Here is a 21,572-nt window from a genome sequence, read left to right on the forward strand (position 1 = left end):
CGACTTGGATTCGAAAAATATTTTTTTTTAAAAAATCCACGACTTGGATTCAAAAAATATTTTTTTAAAAAATCCACGACGTGGATTCGAAAAATATTTTTTTAAAAAATCCACGACTTGGATTCAAAAAATATTTTTTTAAAAAATCCACAATCACTGATTCGAATTTTTTTTTAAAAAAATCAACGATTACCGATTCGAAAAATATTTTTAAAAAAATTCGAATCAGTGATAATTCGAAAAATATATTTTTTTAATACAAGATCATTGACTCAAAACATATTTTCTACTTTAAAAAAAAACACCTATCACTAATCGAAATTTTTTTTAAAAAAATCCATGATCACTTCGAAAAATATCTTCTAAATACCGGATTCGGATATCCCTGATTTGTAAAATATTTTGTATAAAATTCACGATCACTAATTCGAAAAATATTTTGTATAAAATCATCGATCACTGATTCGAAAAACATTCTTTTAAAACCCCACGATTACTGATTCAAAAAAAAAATCGATTCGAAAAATATTTAAAAAAAAATCTGAAAAATATTTTTTTTCAAAATCCACGATCACTGATTCGAAAAATATATATATTTCATTAAATCCACGACCGATCATTCGAAAAATATTTTTTGTTTAAAAATCCACGGTCATTGATTTGAAAAATATTTTTTGTTTAAAAATCCACGGTCATTGATTTGAAAAATATTTTTTGTTTAAAAATCCACGGCCATTGATTTGAAAAATATTTGTTGTTTAAAAATCCACGGTCATTGATTTGAAAAATATGTTTTGTTTAAAAATCCACGGTCATTGGTTTGAAAAATATTTTTTGTTTAAAAATCCACGGTCATTGAATTGAAAAATATTTTTTGTTTAAAAATCCACGGTCATTGATCGAAAAATATTTTTTGTTTAAAAATCCACGGTCATTGGTTTGAAAAATATTTGTTGTTTAAAAATCCACGGTCATTGATTTGAAAAATATTTTTTGTTTAAAAATCAACGGACATTGATTTGAAAAATATTTTTTGTTTAAAAATCCACGGTCATTGATTTGAAAAATATTTTTTGTTTAAAATCCACGGTCATTGATTTGAAAAATATTTTTTGTTTAAAAATCCACGGTCATTGATTTGAAAAATATTTTTTGTTTAAAAATCCACGGTCATTGATCGAAAAATATTTCTTAAAAAATCTGCGGTACTGACTCCAAAAATATTTTTTTAAAAAATCCATGATCACTGATTCGAAAATTTTGTTTTTTTGAATCCACGGTTACTGATTCAAAAATATTTTTTAAAACATACACCATCATCTTTAAAATATCACGATCACAGATTTGATCACGATCACAGCTTTTTTAAAACAAATCATGAGCAGCTTTGATATCACTTCAAAAATATTCTTTAAAAATCGACAATCATGGATTTGATAATTCGTCGAAAAAAATCCTTAAAAATCCACGACCTTTGCTCTGATAGATTTTCACAAATATTATTGAAAGATTGCCATTAAAATCAAAAAAATCCACGATCAAAGCATTGATAGATCTTCAAAAATATTCATTAAAAAATAAATGATAAAAGATTTGGTCATTTAGATAGACCAGAGTAATAAGAGAGATATTCGAGGATAGAGAACTGTCAGTTCTTCACAATGGAAACATTAGCCAACCGTTTCGCACAAAAAACATGCTTAAAAAATAAGAAGATTTTGCATAGTTACTATTGAGATGAACATCAAGAGAGTTAAGACCAAAACTTATGCACATGGGTAGTGGTGTAAGGTATCAAATTGTATTATCTTGATTTATTTGACATACATATATTGTATGAAAATGTCAACTGGATTTGCTAAATCAAAGCATAGTCTAAACGTGCTATTGGCTTGGGTTTAGGAGGAACCACTTTTTAAAGAAACCAGCCAAATATAAACCAAAGTACTGAATTCCCAACTGTTTAAATACGAGATGAAGGTTAAACAAATATCCTTGGTATTTCCCAAAAAGTTGACCGAATTCAAGAATGAAGTTTTCACACACATTACTATGTTCTCACCGAATATGCCATAAATAAAGTAACAATCTTGTTTGATAATAAAACTCTGTGGATTATTAAAAGAATTTTATGGAAAATTGATTTCACCATTTCGAAATCTCAATTTTTATTAAGCCATACTTAGCTATTTATTCATAAATACCAAATTGACTCCAATAAATGGCATTTCTACTGGCTTTCTCAATTAAGTGAAGATATATTCTTCACATAAATTTTTACTTTTACCAACTACTGGATAATAACATAAAACCAGTTACCAGAAATTGTGAGTTAAATCAAAAATGTCAATGAAAGTATTTCTGTGTGTGTCTGTCCAAATATCTGCCGCATTGAGAAACAAAATTACACATACTAAGGCTGGTTGGCAATGGTCAAAGTAAGCAAAGAAAAAAGTAATTATGTCAAACTACCAGATATTGAGTTGAGAAAGAAGCAAACGACTAAAAGAAGAGAGCTCGGCACAAAGCCACAAAGCAACAGCTCTTTGATTATTTTCCATTTCCTAGTCAGTCATCTGTCGGCCAGTTCAATGGAACTGGAACAAAGATTTGTTAGCTTTGGCATCAAATCATTATTTGACTCTTGCCATAGAGTCTATGGTAGCAGCAATGACAAAAAGTAGAACCATGTATTCAATTCATAGCCTCCTTCTTCTTCTATTTCCCTCACCTACCATTGGCACAAACAACTTGCCAAACAGCACAAATAGTTTTGGGGGACAACACACAAATCATCATCAATTTCGATCAAATGTGGTTCTTAACACTTGAATGAGTTTTTAAACGCTAAAAGCGCGAGAGTAATGGCGGCTGTAGAATATCTAAGGCACTTCATTGATGGTTTGTTTTGTTGTCCCCATGAAAACTAGTCAACCAGCCAGCTGGTCGCTTGTTGTTTTTCTTAGTTTTCCATCTGTTTTTTCTTCGTTTGGTAACTATATGTGGTAGTTGAATATGTGCCGCTGCTAGATGTTGTTGTGAGGAGGATAAAAGCGAAACGTTCTAGTTTTAACTTGAATTTGTGGCCAGTGAGATTTGTTCAAAGCCGAATCTAATAAAATTGTAACTTGGTATTGTAGAATGTTTGGAAGTGCTTGAGAGCATACATACCAACGGAAACCATTCTATTAGCACTGTCATCATGTACTTATGTGTGGAGGTTGAATGAACGGGTATATTGAAATAATATTATAAATTAAAATTCAGTAAAGAAGACCAGGTTGAATGCTTACTTAATAAACTTTTGCTTCATGAAAGTTTATTTTTGTTATTTTTAAATATAAGTCTATCTATCCTTCCGCATGTTATTATCTCCAAGGGAGTGTATTTATTCATAAAAAAATACCTAATAATCTATAGATCTCCTTTGATAACCCTTTTCTTCAATTTTTTTTTTCAATATTTTTGCCATTAGCACACTGTTAATGTGGTTGTTTTGGTATCTGTCTAATATTGGGTAGAAAATTGTGGCAATTTATCTACATAACTTTGGCGTTTGCTTTTAGCCATGATGTCTGTGCCATGTTCCACCTCTTCTATAATTCCCCATATGTGCGCAATGCCGCCGCCGGTGTTCGCTGTTCCATGTGCCAATCCCCAGTCCAACCAACCAACCAACCTTGTTGAAAATAAAACATGTCACGTTAAAAGAGTGGAAAAAACTCCAAACATTTTTGGTACAGACAGTAAAGAAAAAAATGTTCGCAGATGTTTTTATCTTCGTAACTGTAGCTGTATGAAAAACCAAAAAGTTGCAGCTGTGTGTTTTGTTTTTTTCATAAAAGTTAGAAACAATAAAAAATGCAAAGAGAGGAAAAAACTTAAAGTAAAAAAAAATATTTCAACACCACGTATGGTCGGTTAGTCAATTTGAATTGTCAGCCAGCTATGTTGTTACTTTGGCACTAAAGTGAATGGTCATGCATCCATACATACATACATATTTGTATGCATAACTTTTGATTTTGTTTTCTCATGCATATAACAGCAGAGTTTCCATTGTACATGAATGAACTCCATTTGTTAGTTTAACCATGTGGATATGAGAAAGGAATAGAAATTCCAAAAGTGGTATGCAAAATTGTTTAAGTGTCGCAAGAAATATTTTGAATTAAAATTCAGTAAAATATCTTATCTAATCAGATATTAGCATGCTGCCAGCAACACCTTCACGTAATTCATAAACTGAACGCAAATACCAAAGACAATGTATACGAAGGTCAAGAGTCAAACAAATGGTCCAATACATATTAGAAATATTTTGTATTTTCATATCCTCCACCTTAGTATTGAGGGTATTATTAGATTTTGTAACACATTCCATTTGTAACACATCCAAATATTGGTCGGAGATCCTATGAAGTATATACATATATATTCTTGATCTGTATAAAATTCTAAGTCGATATAACCATGTCCGTCTGTTGAAATAAGATACAGCTCGCAATATTTAAGATAATGCTCTATAATTTGGTACAGATTTTCTATCTATGGCTCGGGCTCGTCTGTGTATCGGTCCACGTTTTGATATAGCCCCCATAGAACGGTACCTCCCGATTTTCTGTATTTTATATTTTTGAGAGATTTATTAGTAATAGTATCTTTGCCAAAAGTTGGAGAAATATCTGTTGTAATAAAATATTTACAGAGAATTTTTTAAAAATATAATTTTTGTCGAATTGTTCCACACTTATGAAAAAAATGCAAAATATTGTAAATCACATGGAACAAAGTGACAAAAACATTTTTCCATCTTTGCCTCAATAAATTCAAACCTTCTAAATCGCAATTAAAGTTCTGATTTTTGGACACAGCACCCACAGGAACGCTACCTCCTGATATTCGGCAGTTTTAAGGCTTTTGCCACTTTATTTTACCGAAGTGGCACAAATTTGGTATTTTGCCTTCTTTGGGGCTACACAACTTCCCCCCAGAAATTTGGCGTTTTGATATAGGCCCATAGATTGGTACCGCCGATTTTCGGTATTTTCAAGGTTTAACCGCTTTATCCTAGAAGAATAGGTAAAATTCTTTAATTGTCGGTATAGGTATATCTTTTGATATAGCTCCCCGTAGAACGGTATCTCGATTTTCGGTATTTTTTACGTTCTCGATGAGAATAATCGGTACATATTTACGTTTTATAACCCTTATAGAAGAGGTATTTTGGGTTCTCAGATTGGAAGGTACAACAATACCACTCGATGTCACTGTAGCGTCTGCACGGAGGAAAAAAATGCCTATCTAACATATGTCCCAAACATATTTTACAGCAAACATATATTTGTTGGCAATCAGTCCCAAACATAATATATGTTTGGGCGCTGCAAACAAATATATGTTTGGGTGCAAACAAATTATATGTTTGTGTGCAAACAAATTATATGTTTGGGTCCAAACAAATTATATGTTTGGGTGCAAACAAATATTTGTTTGTGTGCAAACAAATACAAACTCAAAAGCCACATAAAAAAACATGCACCAGTGGGCGCTTACTGAGAGCATGTGAGTAAACATTTCACTGGCTATCTAAAACATATACACTCATTTATTAATGGTGGTGGTTTATTGAAAGGCATAGAAAGAAAGCAAAAGCAACAACAGCCACATAGGTACATAAAGAATTCCAAAGAAATACATAACAGACGTTAATAAAAGAAAAACTGAATGAAATAATTTATAAAAAGCCCCACTTTTAAAAAGAAAAAATATATAGAAACATCGTTGAACGCTTCCCCTTAGTTGTAAAATAAAAAAACACATTTTCCTCAAAGTTGAAATCATCAGCGGGAAATCGGCATATCGTCGGTGTAATGCTTAAGTGTTCCATACGCCATTTGCCTGATTCGAGAAAAACTGAAGTTAATGTTGAAGGCCATACAGTATAAAAATGGTGCAATAATCTAATACTTTAAGAGCTCAGTTCTACTTAACTAAACTCATAGAATATATCAGTAGTTTATTTTAGTCAGATATCTGCGATAGTCTAGAAGTTATGGCCAATTTTTATAATTGCAAAAAGTTGCTGAATTGTTCCATGGAATCTTTTTTTCATGTTTTTGGCAGTTTGTGTCACATGGAACACGTTTTGTCACATTTCAACCAAAACACTTTTTATCAATCGTGTTCCACCTCCCTTTTATGAAGTGCTACTGTGGAGTTTAAAAATCAGGACTTTAAATGAAACATTAATTTTTCTCATATAAATACAATACGGACCATTATTATAGGTTTCCTTAATATTTATTTAAGGGATTGCCTCCACTTATCACTATTTTTTTGTTATAAAAATTTCGATCGGACAAAACGGATTGATATTTTGCATTTCTAAGGTAACATAAAATATTTAAAAGCGTTTTTCTTATAACACAATTATTGTAGTCGATGTCCACACTAGCTTCAAGTCGAATGGCGTTTTTTTGCGTATATTTTTGTGGACTAACATCAAAATTTTGTCTTTACACTAGAGAGTTTTTGTTAAAATGATTGATAAATTGTCGTTTTCATATAACAATACCATATTCAAAAATATTTGGATTTAGAAACTATTATTCTTCAGTTTTTAAACCAAATCCTTTAAAACAATTTGTTCCATACGCCACATTATTCGTAAGTTGGCAAAAATGGGCAAATTTTTGTTCCAAACGCCATCATTTTTGGTGCCGAACAATTCGTTTTTATCTCTTTTTGTTCCATACGCCAATCGACATGGATATGGAACTAAAAAGTTAAAAGTTGTTTTGTTCCATACGCCAGGCTTTATGGATATGGAACAAAACGACAAGATTTTTTGGGTCACAAAGCGGATATGGAACATAATGGCATCTGAATATCTCAGAAACTATAAGAGATAGAGAAAAACCGACCAAAAATCTGAAAGAGCATGGTTCAAAACCTTGTAAGGTACCTTTATCTCAAAATGTCAAAAATGGTGTATGGAACACTTAAGCATGACACCGACGATATGGAATCAAATGATTATATATAATGTAATAAATAGGTACATCAATATTTCAAATATACATATATATGTATATGAAAAATTTATTGATGTAATTACCAATATTAAATGCGATTTCTTTCCTGTCCAATAAAATATTTCCATTCACCTTTTTCATTCAATTTTAAAATTTCCAATTAAAAAGTATATTGGGCATTTAATTTACTAGAAAGCACCATTTCTTTAAGAAAACACAAAACACTGATTTATTTACTCACTTTACTGTCTTTACTCAACGATTGTATTTAGAAAACTGAAGAAAATGAACAACATAATTAATAAAATTTGTTTCCTTTGCTTCTCCTATTACACCATACACACCAAACAAATTTCTAACATACATATATTCTTCTGCGTGTGTTACTTCGTAAGTATATTTGATTCTCAATGGGTAGAAAACCTCCACGCAAACCTCCAAATCATCAATGTAGGTTTATCTTTTGGTATATTTTCAAATTGAAGTTTGTACGCGCATCGTCCAAATAGATGACTGTAACATGGTATTTCGGATTTTGATTGGGTAGAAAACATGCATGGCCCATTGGTATTAAACCTAGTTTAAGAGAAAGTGATATTCTTCAGTAAGCATATTCCACTTCTCCTAGGAATATACTTAGACGTGTCGGAAGAGCTTCTTAGTACTTCAATACAACTCGTGAGGGAGGGTATAAAAAGTTCAGCCCGGACGAACAGAACGCTGTGGTGAGATCCGGAACTATATCCAAATCTGAGGTGAATAAATTTATAAATTCGACATACTTACTTAGTTGGCTTTCAACAGAACATATGTCTACTCTATTTGTTGCTTTATTTCTATAATATGGGATACTGCGCTTTTCGATCTCGTCTTCCACTTATTTTCTCCATCGAGGCCTTGGCCGAATTTATACGCCTTTGTAGCGGAATCATCATCGTGCCAAAATGATGCGATGCATTTCATTAAACTGCAATTTTGCGAATGTTTTTAAAATTTTGTGTGCGATGTACCCGACTGACTGGATCGACATAGTCCACATTTTGGTCCAATCAGTTGATCCGTTCGATAGTTAGCGTGCGCTCCACCTAGCCAAACAGACGGACGGACAGGGCTTAATCTACTCCAAATTGCCTTAATCGGATTTTGTACCAACATACTTGGGGTCTAAAACCATTATTTCGAAAATATATGTTAGAAATATATTTGGTCCAAACAAATATTTGTTTGGGACTGATTGCAAACAAATATATGTTTGGATCCAACATATTTTTTATGTTCGAACATATTTTTATGGGTGTAGAGAAGATTTTTGTCAAAGAGAGTAACAACAGGGCTCTCGCGGTGCTGTAATAGGAGACGCAGAAGCTTTGGTAGTTTGTATGCAGTAAAACAAGTCTGTTTCGTGCTTTGTTGTTGTTAACCAACGTACCAAGCGAAGAGGAAAAGAAAGAAATGGAATCGTTGAGTAAAGACGGCAGAGTGAGTGAATAAATCAATGTTTTCTCTTTCCTCAAAGAAATTGTGCTTCTTAGTAAATTAAATGCCCAATACATTTTATAATTGAATCAAAAAGGTGCATGGAAATGTTTATTGGACAAGGAAGAAATCGCATTTAATATTGGTAATTACATCAATACATTTTTCATATACATACATACATATGTATATTTGAATAATGGATGTACCTATTTATTACATTATATGTATACTCATTTGATTCCAGATGCCGATTTCCTGCTGATGATTTGAACTTTAAGCAAAATGTGTTTTATTTCACAACTAAGGAGAAGCGTTCAACAATGTTTCTATATATATTTTTCTTTTTAAAAGTGTGACTTTTTTATAAATTATTCCATTCAGTTTTTCTTTTATCAAAGTCTGTTATGTATTTCTTTGGAATTTTTATGTACCTATGTGTCTGTTGTTGCTTTTGCTTTTTTATGCCTTTCAATAAACCACCACCATTTATAAATGTGTGTGTATGTTTGAGATAACCAGTGAACGCTTATTGGGGGCAAGTGAGCATACATACATTTCAATGTTTCACATTGAAATTTAGGCTCCCTTGCTCTCAGAAAGCGCCCACTGGTGCAAGTGTTTGTTTTTTGTGGCTTTTGGGTTATTAATTGTTTGCATCCAAACATATAACTTGTTTACACCCAAACATATAATTTGTTTACACCCAAACATATAATTTGTTTGCACCCAATCATATATTTGTTTGCAGGACCCAAACATATGTTATGTTTGGGACTGATTGCAAACAAATATATGTTTGCTGCAAAATATGTTTGTCACATATGTTAGATAGGCGTTTTTTCCTCCGTGTATATATCCTCGTTAACTCAAAGACTGAGGGTATACAAGTTTATGTTTATGGATTCGAAATTGGAAAAAAATATTACCAACCTAGGATTTTGTTCTCGTTGCCCAAGAAAAAAATACTTATAGAGTAAGCCTGCGTATACCAATACATACATTTTTATTAATGTTTAAAATTAAATCTTTTCCATATGCAAACATACATATGTATGTGACGTTATGAAGGGTATATTAAGTTTGTTTTTCCGTTTGTAACGCATTAATAATACTCATTTGCGACCCTATAAAGTACATATATTCTTGATCAGGGTCAAATTCTGAGTTGATCTGTGCATGTCCGTCCGTATGTCGTAATCACTCTAGCGTCCACAAAAATGGAGATAGGACGCTTAAAAATGCGTCTTTGGTTTGCAGGCAGTTCAAGTTCGATGATGGGCTATATCGGTCCAAGTTTTGGTATAGCCCCCATATAACGGTACCCTCGATTTACGGTATTTTGACGTTTTTAGCTACATTTTCAGACCGATTTAGCTATAATTTGACATTTAGGGTTCTTAGTGACCAAGAAACTTATATTCGAAAAATTATGAACTTAGGACCATGTTTTGGTATAGCCCCCATATAACGGAACCTCCCGATTTTCGGTATTTTAAGAATTTTACCTACAATTTTTAACCGAATTAGCTGTAATTTGAACATTTGGCATTTTAAGTTCTTAGTGGTCAAACCACCTCTCCAACATGGGTCCATGTGTGGATATAGCCCCCATATAAAGGTCACTCCCGATTTTCAGTACTTTGGAAATTTTAGCTAAAATTTTTAACCGAACTAACTGTAATTTGACATTTGAAAGTTGTGGTGGTCACCACATATCTGCATCAACAATTTTCAACATAGGTGAATATTTAGATATAGCCCCAATATAACGATACCTCCCGATTTTCGGTACTTTGAGGATTTTACTTAAAATGTTTAACCGAACGTAGGTCCATGTTTTGGTATAGCCCCAAAACAAACCTCCCGATTTTCCGTACCCTAACATTATTTGTTGGCCGAACTTTCTGTAATTTGATATTTAAGATCCAACAACAATTGTTAATTTAATTTCATATTTTCGTATAGAGCACATATAGAGCTACCTCCGAACTAGCTGTTAATGACATTTGAAGTTCTTAATTTATGTAGCGATTTTCGGTATTTTGAGGATTTTAGCTATAATTTTTAATCGAATTAGGAGTTATGTGGCTCCCATCAAAAACTGTCAACATAGGTCCATGTTTTATTATAACCCCTGTATAACGGTACCTCCCAATTTCTAGCCCACCAACAATTTTCAACATACATAGTAAGATATAGGCACCATATAAAAGTGCCTCCCGAATGAAGCATTTTATGCACACTGCTATTATAGAGGCTCCTCGATTAAGTCCTCTTATTATATTAGGCACAATAATTTTATATAAATGTTATAGTAACATGTTCCAATTAATAACAACATACTCTTCTTATTTTCTTTACAGATGTCTAACTGTTACCCTTCCTAGGCTTCCCCCAAAATATAATTACCCAACATAAATAGAGAAAAAAATCGCATTTCACAGTACATAGCAACAGTTCCCGGAAATCATAACGTTTCATAATAAGACCTTTGACGAGGCAAATACTCGAAAAATAGACAACAAGCTACAACAAGAAAGGAGCAGCAGCAGCGGCGGTCGCAACACACCGAAGAACACACAATGAATGAATGTTGTTCAATCAAATTAAGGCCCATGCTGGCTTTACTAGTCATCCTTCTAAGTTCTTTGCAATTTAGTTATGTCACAGCACAATCGAATTATGTGCAACATGGAGATAGTGGGAATTATACAACCAATGGTCTGCCCGAAGAAGCAACACTCGATGGAAAGGTAAGATACAAATTTCTAGACATGTACCCAAGTACCTACATACATTGATATGTACTTACATAGTAGATGATAGTCACATGGCCAGAGTCCACTCACTGCCAATAGAATTATGTCTACATTTTAAAGTGAATTTGACCATATTTTCATTGTTTACAACTAAAGTCATGACATGTTGTCCGATTTCATGGAAATATCTTAACATGTAGAATTTTAAGTTGTTGTTGTTTTTTTGTCTGTTTATTTTCTTGTTACGGTGAATTTTCATCATTACTTAGTCGTAGAGACTTTGCTGCAGCGATGATAGTGTCCACGACAATAAAGCCCATCCTTTAAAATGAAATCTTTTCCATATGCAAACATACATATGTGACGTTGTGTGTGTCTCTACCTGGTAGGCGTATGTCATATACCATGGTAATATTAAAGACGACAGGCCATAATGAAAAAAAGTAACAGTTTATTTTTTCGCCATAACTTTTCTAATGTCATTGCAAATAACCACTATGCCTGCAAGAAAATATAAGACATTGGTATGTAACGGTATTAAAATAGGTTTATTTAAATACATTTAACACTTAAACAAGTGTGCAAATTTTCCTCCAGGGTGGAATTTACATTCTCAGGGTGATAACACTGAGAAATGTGTTTTCCCGCTCTCTCATCAGTTCTGTTATAAGGAGTTAAATCGTTGTCGCCCTCAATCTAAGAATTAACAAGAATAATACGAGTATCTTCGTAATGCCTGTCTTTTAGGATGTTACAATTTAGCTGACAAATATGGTATTCCCTAACATGCCTGCCCTTCACCCTTTCCATGGTTGTCCATTAGTTCATTTTTTCCAATTTGTTTAATAGCGTTTAAATCCCTTTTTGATGACCAATTTTTGCACTAAATCTAAACTGGACTATAAAAATTGATGATACCATATAAAAAATTCTAAATTGAGCTTTTTAATTCACCATAGAATTAAAGAAACCATGATGAGACATTCAACGTTATTATATTTAATAATAAAAGTTATATAAAAAACTTTACAACCAGATTTTTATGTGCAACTCTAAATTTTAAGATATGAATACAGCAACAATACCTTTATCCATTGCGTCTCGTTGTACAACCGGTTGCTTTGTCTTCTTTGGTTTTCAATGAATAATGTATTGCGTAAGTGGTATGAAGTTTCCAGAAGACAGAGTGCAACGTAATATAAGGTCAAAAATATTATAATATTAAAAATATTACTTAGTGTCGGCTTAAGCCAAGGGTACATAGACCGATAATTACCGTACACACCAGCCATCGAAAAAAGTAATATTTTTTAAGCTCCATGAAAGATTTTTGGTATATGGACAGAGAAATATTTCCATGCTGAAATCATTCCTATAATAAACAAATGTTAAACAAGTAAAAAAGCATTAAGTTCGGCCGGGCCGAACTTTTCATACCCTCCACCATAAAATATTCATTCCTGTCCCCAACTTTAAGTGAGTACGTTAAAATGTCAGATAATGTACATAAAATGCTTCATTCGGGAGGCCCTTTTTTATGGTGCCTATATCTAACTGTTGACAATTTTTGGTGGGCTAGAAATTGGGAGGTACTGTTATATAGGGGTTATAATAAAACATGGGCCTATGTTGACAGTTTTTGATGGGAGCCTTTAATGTCAAATAACTCCTAATTCGGTTAAAAAATTTAGCTAGAATCCTCAAAATATCGAAAATCGGTACATAACGTGGGAACTTCAAATGTCATTAACAGCTAGTTCGGATGTATCTGGGCTATACGAAAATATGAACTTAAATGAACAATTTTTGTTGCAGAATTTTTGTTGACTTTTAAATTTCAAATTACAGAAAGTTCGTCCAAAAATAAAGCTAAGGTACGGAAAATCGGGAGGTTTGTTTTGGGGCTATACAAAAACATGGACCTACGTTCGGTTAAACATTTTAAGTAAAATCCTCAAAGTACCGAAAATCGGGAAGTATCGTTATATTGGGGCTATGTTGAAAATTGTTGATGCAGATGCGTGGTGACCACTACAACCTTCAAATGTCAAATTACAGTTAGTTCTGTTAAAACTTGTAGCTAAAATGGCCAAATTACTGAAAATTGGGAGGTACCGTTACATGGGAGCTATATCCGAACATGGACCTATGTTGACAATTTTTGATGGAGAGGTGTTGTGACCACTAAGAACTTCAAATGTCAAATTACTGCTAGTTCGGTTTAATATTGTAGCTAAACTCATCAAATTACTGAAAATCGGGAGGTATTTTTATATGGGGGCTTTATCAATACATCGACCTTTCTTGACAATTTTTGGTGGAGAGGTGTGGTGACCACTAAGAATTTCAAATGTCAAATGTTCAAATTACAGAAAATTCGGTTAAAACTTGTTGGTAAAATTCTCAAAATACCTGAAATCGGGCGGTAACGTTATATGGGGGCTATTCCAAAACATGCACCTATGTCCACTAGTTATATAAGTATATTGACATTTAAGAACCCTAAATGTCAATTGGTAGCTAAATCGATCTGAAAATGTAGATAAAAACGTCAAAATGTCGTAAATCGGGGGTACCGTTATATGGGGGCTATACCAACACGTGGACCTAGGTCCACAACTTTTGTTATATAAATTTAGTTACACTTAAAAACCCTAAATGTCAAATTATAGCTATATCGGTCTGAAAATGTAGCTAAAAACGTCAAAAAACCGTAAATCGGGGGGTACCGTTATATGGGGGCTATACCAAAACTTGGACCTATGTCCACAACTTTTGTTATATAAGTTTATTGACATTTAAGAACCCTAAATGTCAAATTATAGCTACATCGGTCTGAAAATGTAGCTAAAAACGTCAAAATACCGCAAATCGGGGGGTACCGTTATATGGGGGCTATACCAAAACGTGGACCTATGTCCACAACTTTTATTATATAAGTTTATTAACACTTAAGAACCCTAAATGTCAAATTATAGCTACATCGGTCTGATAATGTAGCTAAAAAGGTCAAAATACCGTATATCAGGAGGTACTGTTATATGGGGGCTATACCAAACCGTGGACTTATGTCCACAACTTTTGTCATATATGTTTATTGATACCTAAGAACCCTAAATGTCAAATTATAGCCAAATCGGTCTGAAAATGTAGCTAAAACCGTCAAAATACCGTAAATCGGGGGGTACCGTTATATGGGGTTATACCAAAACGTGGACCTATGTCCACAACTTTTGTTATATAAGTTTATTGACACTTATGAACCCTAAATGTCAAATTATAGCTACATCGGTCTGAAAATGTAGCTAAAAACGTCAAAATACCGCAAATCGGGGGGTACCGTTATATGGGGGCTATACCAAAACGTGGACCTATGTCCACAACTTCTAATATATAAGTTTATTAACACTTAAGAACCCTAAATGTCAAATTATAGCCAAATCGGTCTGAAAATGTAGCTAAAAACGTCAAAATACCGTAAATCGGGGGGTACCGTTATATGGGGGCTATACCAAAACGTGGACCGATATAGCCCATCATCGAACTTGACCTGCCTGCAAACAAAAGACGCATTTTCCCAAAATTTCAGCGTCCTATCTCCATTTTTGTGGATGCTAGAGTGATTACCACAGACGGACGGACGGACGGCCGGACGTGCTCAGATCGACTTAGAATTTTACCCTGATCAAGAATATATATACTTTATAGGGTCGCAAATGAGTATTTCAATGCGTTACAAACGGAAAAACAAACTTAATATACCCTCCATACTATGGTGGAGGGTATAAAAACGCTACATATTATATTGAGAAAAACTGTTAATTAATGGCTTCCTACGCACTATATGATTACTGAGGTGCCATACTTTAGTAAAAAAGTTGTAAATTTTCGCGGAAAATAAGAAAGAATTAAAAAAATTGGTAATTTGCAACTTGTTTTAATAAAATTCAAGCTGTTTATGCATCCTAAAAATACCCTCCTCCACAAGTTGTATTGAAGTAAAATTGAACAATTAGTTTCCTTTTGTTTATGAAGGGAGGTATCGTTCTATGGGGGCTATATCAAATCTTCGATCAAAAAAGGAAATACCAAACTTCCGATATTTCGGTAAGATTAGCCACATTATGTTTCCTTCAAAATATCGAAAATCAAGAGGTACGCTTCTATGGAGGATATAGGAAGCGTAGACCTCTTCTAATAATTCTCTTCTGAAATATTTTATAACCCCATGGAAGACTAAGTAACAAATTTTAGTCATTTCGGTGGGATATTGACGTCACAACCCTCAGAATTACGAAAATCGGAAGGTACCGAAACGTAGTCCTATACCGACGAATTTCAGTCGGAAAGGTTTTTACCTCCAACGTAGACTAAATACAAAATTTCACCCATTTCGGTGACCCATTTTCCACACAAACCTTTGAAATACCGAAAATCGGGATGTACCGTTCTATGGGGCTATATGAAGGCGTAGACCCATACCGACAAATTTAGAGGGGAAATTTGAAGACTAAACACCAAATTTCAGTTACTTCGATGGATTATTGTGGTCACAACCGTTAAAATATCGAAAATCGGGAGGTACCAAAACATTTCTGGGAAAAATTGTTGACCCCCAACGAAGACTAAATACCAAATTTAAGCCACTTCGGAGGAATATTGAGGCAACCTGCAAAATACCGAAAATCGGGAGGTATTGTTCTATTGGGGCTATATGAAGGCGTGGACCTATACCGACAAATTTCATTTGGAAAGTTTTGTATCCCAATGAATACTAAATACCAAATTTCAACAATTTCGGTGTAATATTGATGCCAAAAACTTCAAATTACCGAAAATCCGGAGGTACCGTTCTATATGGGCTATATGAAGGCGAAAAAATTCTGGGGGAAATTTGTATACCCCCAACGAAGACTAAGTACTAAATTTCAACCATATCGGTGTGACAATGAACCTTCAATATACTGAAAATCGGGTGGTACCGTTCTTTGGGGGCTATATCAAAACGCGGACGGATATAGCCCATTTGCAATAACAAACATCCTAGGAATAACACTAGAAATTATAATAGAAATTTCCATACCAACTTACAAAGCTCTATTTTAAAAATTGCGAGCTGTATCTTGATTACAACAGACGGACGGACGCACTGTGGGCGAAATCCAAATCTAGCGGGGAAAAATTAATAACTCCTAAACTAATCGAGGTAAGCGGCTATAATTTGGTACAGATATTACTTATATGTATAGGCATAGTTACACTGAGTATGGCGAATACCGTTAAAACATATCATCCTCGTAACCGTTAATTTTGCTGTATTTTGTTATTTAGAGTCTTCAGGGGGTATATAACAATATCACCCATTACGGGGGCCATAGTTCTAATGTTTGGTCTAGCCCCGAGATTTGAGTTATTTTGAAGGTATTCTTTACATTTTCCAACCAAATTGACTGTACTTTGGTATTTCGGGTTCTAAGTACACGCAAAAATTTTCGACGTAGATCCACGTTTTGATATTGTGCCCATATATAAGTATCTCCCTATTTCCAGAATTAAGAAGGTTTTAGCAACAATTTCCAACGAAAATGGCTGTAAATTTGGTTTTCGGAAAATAGGAAATATAGGTTGCAGTTATTCATCTTTTTTAGGTATATTTCACGCGAAAAAAGAACACTTTTTTATGGTAATCACTTCCCGAATACACGCTAACATCTTGCGAATGATATGGAAGACTTCCAAATCAATTTTGGGTTCCTTTAAATTGGAAATAATTTTGAAGGAAAACTGCATCGGATAATATACAGTTTGAAATGTGTGTAAATCGCGAAATCCTCAAAATCACTTGATGCGCATGAGTTTTCCCGATCCAACGAATTGTTTTCTTTTCGTTTGTATACATTTACTTAGGGGTCTGCGATGCAGCTTCGTCTACAGTTTAGTGTCGGTAAGGGATTTGAATGTGACCCCTAGAATCTTGGGATTAATTGTCGAAATTCGGTTTCCATTCAGTTAAGAGCTCAGTTAATCGCAGAAGTCCATGTGATGGACAGGGTGGCCGTAGATTTAGTTGCGGATATTTGCATTTTCCTCGCACGATTAGTACATATTTCATAAATGACATTAGGAAAGTTACCCGACTTCAAAGCCGTCTATAAGGGGCAGAATACAGGAACTGTAAAAATTAAACAAGATTTCAAGAGACTTTGGGCAATCCCTGCTGTGCAGCTTATGATGTTCGGCGAGTGGATAGTTATTTCTGACGCTATGGAGGAGTAAAGCCTCAATAAGCGACAAAAGCCAACAATTCATATTTGCTGGCATTGTTGCTTGGCTATAGTAGCGAGACTATGCTATTCATTTTACAGACTTGTGGCACGATGTAGATGGCTAGCGACAGGTTGAGAACTTTAGTTAGATAGTCAACTCCATGATTTAGCATTTTAAAGAGGTTTATTGCAACGAAATACTCTTCTCTTCGCCCTGTCAATTCCAGAAAGCAAATTTCATATTAAAATAAAGTGACATAGATCTTTTTTTCCTCCTACATGGATTCGAGGGTGACTTAGCCGTTGCCAACAGATGATCTATACACATATTTCAAATATTCCAACCCACCAACCTGTTATCTTTTGGTGTCAGCTCTCTGACTCTTAGGTCACTTAAGTTCCGCCATCTCTGCTCGTAATTTTGGTCCCACTTCGGGTATTCGACCAGCAGGTATATATCGAGAAGCTACAGCATTTATGATGTCTCGGAATATCCATTTCCGAACATCAGAATGTTCGGACAGTTCGCTGAAGTGGTGATTGGGGAACTCTCTTATAATAGACTAACTGGCTTAGCTGTGGTTATTGAAATTACAGCGTTCAAGTAGATGAAAGGCCAGTTGGGGCCAGGTGACGTTATTTTTCAGACCAGAATCAAAGCCCACTCCTTCGCCCTCTCTTCCTTCGGGTTATTAGGTACACTATTTCCTTATTATACCTCCCCTACGGGATTTCAAAACTTTTCGCTAAAATGGTGCGCACGATAACACTGGAAGGGTGTAAACGTAATATATCTATGAGGCATAGATCAGATTTAAATATGGACCATATTGGTCCACTCATTCGGGTACCTCCTACACAAAATTGGCAGCTATCGAATCGCTTTAATTTTTGTGATAAAAACATTTATTCTCGAATAGCCCTAAAGCTGTAAAAATCATCTACGACACCATGTGTAGTGGCTGGATTCGGTCCAAAATTAGGCCTTCTCAATCTTTTCGTCAAACTGAGTTTATGTTCCAATAAATATAAATTCGCTATACATCTTGAACGGAGCAACCGAGTTGGTCCAAACTTTGGATCTCCTAATATTTGGTCCAAATTTAGGGTACCTTCCTCAAAAATTTTCAACATTTTTGTTTAAATGCAGTTTAGGGTCTGTTCGAAGAACCTTTGGAAATTTATACCGATGCTACTCCTTTTTACAGCGATATTTTATGTTTGTGGGCAAGTCCGTGCTTTCTAACATAGTGGTCCAAAAGCTCTAATGTATACGGTGACAAACTGAAATGGCTGGTTGGCGTGATATCTATCGAAAAGAAAGGACTTCCAAAATAAGATCCACTCCCAAAATGGACTATGCATATGCAATCCTTAAGGTACCTCCTCCGCAACACTTTTGAGCTTTAATCCAAATATATATTTTTGTAGTCAAGTTCATACGTCCAAAAAAGGATTTTGGTTGCGTATCCGATTCGATCCTATATTGTCCCTAGATGAAAGTTCCAATTCACACAGACTGATGGTATATCTCTGTCGGTCAAGCTGACTGATACTTTGTACTTGTTTTTATACCCTCAGCATTTATGCTAACGAGGGTATACACACTTTCATACGGGCAAAATGTGCCTCATCGAATGGTTTTAGACCCCAAGTATGTTTGGACGAAATGTGTATCATACAATTTGGAGTCGATTGAGCAATGTCCGTCCGTCTGTCTGTCTGGCTGGAGCGCACGATAACTCTCGAACGGATCAACCGATTCGATCCAAAATTTGGATTTCGTAATATTTTGTTCAAACCGAGTTTAAGTTCGAAGATGGGTCATATCAGTCCACTCTTTCCGGTACCTCCCCCACAAAAGTTCGAGAATGTTCGGAAAATTTTGTGCGTACGATAACTCTTGAAGGAAGTAGCCGATTTGACCCATGTTTTGCACATCGTGAAATTTCTACCACACTTAGATGAGGTTCCAAAATGGACTCAATCGGTCCACTCCTTCGGGTACCTCCCACACAAAATTTCGGATAAGTTCAGATTAGGACCTGCTCTCGAATCGCTTTGGTTTTTGTTGCAACAACTTGTATTCATTGCCCCCCATACAACGGTACAAGTTTCATCAGGGGCAAGTCCATAGTTACTGAGAAAATAGGCTGAAAGATGCAAAAAGCCCCTATAACACCGTGGGTAGTAATTGGAGCGCAAGATAACTCTCGAAAGGATCTGCCGATTAGGTCCAAAATTTGGCCTTCGTAATATTTTGTCCAAAGACAGTTTAAATTCGAAGATAAGCCATATCGGTCCACTCCTTCAGATACCTCCCCCACAAAAGTTCAAAAATGTTCGGAAAAATTGTGCGCACTATAACTCTTGAAGCGATTGACCGACGTAATCTGTACTTTACACATCCTAATATATCTACCAGAGTTAGATCAGGTTCGAATATGGACTATATTTGTCTACTGGTACCTCTCACACACAATTTCGGATAAGTTCACTTTAAGATCTGCTCTCGAATCACTTTGATTTTTGTTGAAGCGATCTGCATTCGCTCCCTCCATTACGACGGTAAAAGTTTTTCAGGAGCACGTCCATATTTCTTAGGAAAACAGCCCGAAAGGTGTAAAAATCCCTATGTCAACATATGTATGTGGCCGTCGGAGAGCACGATAACTCTCGAACTGTTCAACCGATTTGGTCCAAAATTTGGTCTTCGTCATATTATATCCAAACTTAGTTTCTATATCGGTCCACAACTTCCGGTACTTCTCCCCAATATCTAAAAAATGTCGCTAAAATGCTAGGACGATATCACTTGAATGGGGCAACCAATTTGGTCCAAACTTTGGATCTCCTAATATTTTGTCAAAATTTAGTTTAACTTCTAAAATGGCCCATATCGGTCCTCCCTAAGGGTACCTCCCCCACAAAGGTTCATAATTTGTGTCTTAGTGCAGTTAATTCCTAATCCACATTTTTGTCGGCTAGTTCAAATGTACAAAAAGGGCCACAAAATTCTGAAGAGACCTTATATACATTCGATCTGTCCGTATGTGAAAGTTTCGCTTCATATTGGCTGAGGGTATATATCAGTCGGCAAAGCCGACTGACACTTTTTTACTTGTTATTTAATCAAAGACTTCTATTTAAATTAAAAAAATCCAATGCCGTGGGCCTAGTGATATTCCAGTCGGCAAGCGCGACTCCTTATTTTTACATTTTAGATATCAAACATGTATTTCCCGCTTATATCAGTCAAAATTACTTTTATTAGTTTACGTAACAATTATTTAACCCATTTCGTACTTGGTGTTCGATTTTTCCAACAGTAAAATAACATATTTTCAAAAAATATTTATGGATGAAAAACGTAAAAGTTTAAAAAAGTTTAATTATATATATTAAGTCTCATCTGTTGAAAAGTTTATTTTTGGATACTTTTTAAATTAATTTTAAAAAATATAACAAAATAAAATTTAAAAATAATCATGGGGAATTATTGCCAATATATGCAACCGTTTCACAAAATATAAAGAACATGATTCACATGCGCAAGCGCGACTTTACATATGTGCAAAGTTGACTGTTAGAAATGTCGAACATGGGTTCTTACCCTATTTGTCAGTGGCTGTACCAAAAGCGGAGAAGTTCTAACAAATTAGGGGAAAATATATTATAACCTCATAGAAGACCCTATACTAAATTTTAGCCATTTCTGTAGGATAGTTCGTCTTAAATCTTAAAATCGGGAGGTACCGTTCTACTGAGGCCCTGTAAAACAAGGACAAGTGCTGCCAAAGAAGAATAAATATGCATTAAATTTTCTGTAGGAAAAACCGCGAAAAATTGTTTGGTACCGTTCTATGGGGGGTAGCCAAAACGTAGACTAGTACTGACACATTTCCGGAGAAAAGTTTTGTAGGCCCAAAGAAGACTCAAAGTACTCTTCAACCATTTTTTCATTCAAGATGATAAAATAAATCAATAAAAGAGCGAATAAATAATTTTTTTTTTTACATCTACATACATAC

General features: G+C 34.5%; 1 protein-coding gene across 11 annotated transcripts in view; it reads left to right on the forward strand.

Moving 5' to 3' along the window:
* The window catches only part of pot (zona pellucida domain protein papillote), a 222,220-nt gene that overhangs the window by 177,449 nt on the left and 23,199 nt on the right, over positions 1-21,572 (forward strand). For all 11 annotated transcript variants that reach the window (XM_073975231.1, XM_073975235.1, XM_073975233.1 and 8 more), the window contains one exon: positions 10,880-11,269. In XM_073975231.1, the coding sequence (XP_073831332.1) occupies positions 11,099-11,269 (171 nt within the window). In that variant the 5' untranslated portion in view covers positions 10,880-11,098. The remainder of the gene's footprint in view (positions 1-10,879; positions 11,270-21,572) is intronic.

The sequence above is a fragment of the Musca autumnalis genome, unplaced genomic scaffold (assembly GCF_047663935.1).
Source record: "Musca autumnalis isolate F117 unplaced genomic scaffold, ASM4766393v1 scaffold_3, whole genome shotgun sequence".
Lineage (NCBI taxonomy): Eukaryota > Metazoa > Arthropoda > Insecta > Diptera > Muscidae > Musca > Musca autumnalis.